The following is a 4,228-nucleotide window of genomic DNA, read 5'->3' as shown; positions in this document are numbered from 1 at the left end:
ACATTTCTGGTCACTTTTGTATTCAACTCTACAAATTTGCTTCTATCTCCTGTCATGTGATTACTTGCGCCGTTGTCGAGATACCACGTGACTTTTTTTTCTATGGACCCATCCTTTTGAGAAAGCAAAATAGTATTACCTTCCACCTTCTTATGCTCGATAAAGTTCGTCTCCTCATCACAACTCTTAGTTTGACATTCCCAAGAATAGTGACCTTTCTTCCCACATGCATAACACTCTACTTGGCTTTTATCTTTTCTCCAATTATTATTTCTTCCTCGTCCATGACCTCTTTGAGAACTTCTATTTTCACGTTCTTGAAATGAATTTTGCTCGCCTTTTCCTTGACCACGACCACGACCACAACCTCATCCACAACCTCGGCTTCTACCACGACCTCGGCCTCTTCCTCCTTTGTTATTTCCCTTAGGATTAAAGGAAAATTTTGCTTGCAAAACTTGCTCCATTGGTTCTTGTTGGGTCCTCTTCATTCTCTCTTCATAGGCTAACAACGATCCATGTAACTCGTCGATGGTTATAGACTCTATGTCCTTCGATTCTTCAATCGCCACCACCACATAAGTGAATTTTGCGTTAAGAGAGCGCAAAATCTTATCTATTACTCTTACATCTTCCATCTTTTCATTGAGCCGCTTCATCTGATTCACCACTGCCAATGCTCGAGTAAAATAATCTATTATGGACTCATTCTCCTTCATCAAAATCGACTCAAACTCAGCCCTTAGAATTCTTTAGAATTTCCCATGCATCCTTGGCTCTTGTCGCATTGGCTATCTTCTCGAACATGTCATCATCTATCCCTTGATGAATAATTGAGAGTGCACTTTGATCTTTCTTCTTTGTTCACTGCCAAGCTTCTAGTGAAACCATAGTTGCAGTATGCTCGTCTACGAGATCTTCATATCCTTTCTCGATAATGTCCCATAAGCCATGAGACCCAATTATGGCCTTCATGCGTAGCACCCATCGATCATAGTTTGTTTTGGTCAGTTGTGGGTATTGGAAAGTGATATTAGTTTTGGTCATCATTTTAACAAGGCTCTGATACCAATTTGTTGGAAGCTATGATGAGTTACAAGTATGGATTCTTAACATAAATGAGGAAGAAAGAAAAAAGTTAACTTCAAAGCTTTTATTTCTATATATTCACTTCATAAATCCACTCACATATCAACTGATTACAAGTCTTTTTATATACCTAAACATCAGCTATTAACCATTAAAAAAACATGCAGAATAAAAGTCTAAACAACAGATATTATTTCTGCACAGCTGTTACTAAAATAGCTATAACTTTCTTTAGAAAATTTCAATGAACCTGAAACTTGCACCATTTAAAACTAGACTTAATAAGCTTTAAATCCATATTTGATTCACCCAAAACGGCATCCGTTTGCCTTCCCAAAACGTCCCTTACATTCACCGCACGTTTCTGCCCACTGCTGAAGATGAGAAGTCAAGTTTAATTTTTCTGAAAAATTCTCAACAGAAAGGTCATGGACCACAGGATCATTTTTCAGAAATTGACTTGAGTCAAATTAAATACCCAAGCACTAACTTCATTGATAGCATATCAAGTATGACTTAATAGAACAAGGAGATTTCCTGGGTGCATATTGAACATATTGCACCATAATAAAAATTAAACTGACAGGAAATAATGAAAAGAGCAAAGCACAAGTACTAAACAAAAAATACAATGGACCAAAATGCTTATGATGCCACAACGTTTATGGAGATTTCGACAAATAAGTTTCTCTTTGGAATTTACAGTGCAGTGGCATCATGTCACAGATTGTAGGATGGCTAGGTAAAGAACAACTAATCTGGCTTTACAATCGTATGACATTATAGACTGATTTCTAATGCAACTCGACCAAAACTGCTTAAATCCCAAAGAAGCTTACATCTAGGGCTGAACTCAAAACGAGCCCGTTCGAGCTCCAGCTTGAGCTCAGCTCGAACGAGCCTTATACGAGCTCAAGCTCGAGCTCGAACTACTTGCCAAATTTTTCAATTAAAAATTTTGATATAAAATGAAGTCATTTTGATCAATATGTATTAAAACAACGTCGTTTTAATAACGAACAACAAGCTGAGCCGAATTCGAGCTGAGTTCAAGCTATATGTAAACCGAGTCGAGCTCTCGAGCTCGACTCAAATCTAGCCCTACTTACTTCCCATCATGGTAAGTTTTCCACTAGGGTAATTTGGAAACTTTCTAATTATAGTTTCATTTTTTGCATTGAGACCAGAGACCCAACCAACAGTCTGTGAGTTGTAGCATCTGTGTACCCAACCTTTTTCCAACATTAGATCTAATAATCGGTATGCCTGACATTTTGGACCCTCTTTCTAGAAGCCGTTGATAAGTATGTTGTACATGGAAACCATGAGCAAGTCAGATTGGCCAGCCAAACAACATTGAAGAGTATGCATTGTTTCTTGGTTAGGCACTAAACCCTCATTAACGATCACATTGAAAAAGAAAGCAGAATCCTTAGTTCAATTTTGTGCACTTATGCTTTGCATGAGGATGTAATATACTTCCACATAAATAACACAACTATCCACCAAAATTTGTGAGAGAATTACCATTATTCCTTTAGCCATTTTTAATTTTGACAGTCCATGCATGATTGTCATGTAAGTTAGAGTAGTATAAGAAGTATAGAAGTGGAAGCAAAACCCTGTAGCCTAATTGCTTTATCCACTTGTCCCATGCTATACATGCTGCCTATCAACATATTGTAAGAAGAGGGGTTGAAGGAGCATCTGTTTTTTGACATGTAATGAAATACTTAAGCAGACTCCAAATCTTTCCTGCTTAGCAAAAGCTCTCCATAATTCCTAATAAGATATAGAATCCAGAAACCAATTTTTAATACAAACTCGATGGAACAACTACAGAGCATCCTTATACTTTCTCGATTGACAGTTGACTACAACAAGAGCTGAGTATGTCGCAGAGTCAGGAACTATGGAAAATATAAACATTTTACAAAGAAGTTTATTAGCTTTCATTATTTTTATATTCTCACAAAGCTATATGAATATAATATCCAAGAATCACAATCAGTTATGTTTCTCTCAGCCATTTTGTCCAAGATACTTTTCGCCAGAAAAAATTTACTAGCTGTAAATGTATGCACTAGGAATTATTTGTGTTATCAGTTTCAGGGGCATTTTAATCTTGTATGTACATTTATGTGAATTATTAGTAAAAGAAATAGTTTTTTGTTCATATGCATAAGTTGTTTTCTTTATTTGTGATGATATAAAGTATATATGTGAACTGTCTGGATGACTTACTTAATATACTTACTGAGTCATTGAATTGTTCCTTACAAATGTGACATTGTTGAAATAATTGGCTCTTTATGTCCCACATCTATTAATTTAATCTCTTTGTATTTTACCAAAGGCTATAAATAGAGGCCTTGGTTTTAGTTCAAAATCATCCCAAAGACAATTGTATTGAAAGAATCCTATTATTAGGGATCTCTAATAGTTTATTTTTCCTTTGTAACTATTCTTTGAAGGTAGTGAAAGTAGTCAATGGCACCGAGGATGTAGGTACATTTACCAAACCTCGTAAATTCTTATGTTCTCTTTCTTTTATTTTTCTGCATTTTATTTTTTGCTTTAATTATTTATTATATTCAATAGCATAGAAATTGTGTTTTATATTTTCGCTGCACAACAAGTGGTATCAGAGCCTTAGGACAGTGAGTAGCTATTTATATGGTTATGTGCATGTCTAGGAAAATGCTGTCTAAGGAGATTGGTTTTTAAGGAGGCTTTGTCCCCAACAATCTTTCCTGGGTACTTTCTTGGTGCATATATTATTAATTTTTGGCACTTACTACTATCTTAGGTTATAGTAATTTTGTTTTAGCTATTGAATATAATTTTGTGAAACTTGGTTATTTGAAAAACTATCTACCAAGTAAATTGTAGTCAGCAGAAAATGACATCGACATCAACAAAGACAATTGTGACAACCGCAAAAATTGATGTGGAAAAATTTGATGATTGAAACAATTTTGGCTTATGGCAATGTGAAGTGATAGACGTCTTGTGTCAAGAAAACCTTGATATAGCTTTGGAGGAGCAAAAACTAGAGAAGATGGATGAGAAAGAATGAGTGAGGATCAACCATCAAGCTTATGGTACAATCCGTATGTGTCTTTATAGAGAGCAGAAA

The 4,228-nt window shown here is 35.5% G+C and overlaps 1 protein-coding gene across 1 annotated transcript; it reads right to left on the bottom strand.

Moving 5' to 3' along the window:
* Positions 1 to 368: 368 nt before the first annotated feature.
* LOC123208500 lies at positions 369 to 719 on the bottom strand. The gene has a single exon (XM_044626037.1). It carries the CDS (start codon positions 717 to 719, stop codon positions 369 to 371), a length of 351 nt encoding a protein of 116 aa, XP_044481972.1.
* Positions 720 to 4,228: the final 3,509 nt, after the last annotated feature.

The sequence above is a fragment of the Mangifera indica genome, chromosome 2, assembly GCF_011075055.1.
Source record: "Mangifera indica cultivar Alphonso chromosome 2, CATAS_Mindica_2.1, whole genome shotgun sequence".
In the NCBI taxonomy this organism is placed as follows: domain Eukaryota; kingdom Viridiplantae; phylum Streptophyta; class Magnoliopsida; order Sapindales; family Anacardiaceae; genus Mangifera; species Mangifera indica.
The sequence above is the reverse complement of the archived record's forward strand: the minus strand, read 5'-3'. Positions and strand labels throughout refer to the sequence as shown.

Excerpts from the sequence above, each read along its gene's own strand:
- LOC123208500 (XM_044626037.1), bottom strand. The coding sequence starts at position 719 with ATGAAGGAGAATGAGTCCATAATAGATTATTTTACTCGAGCATTGGCA.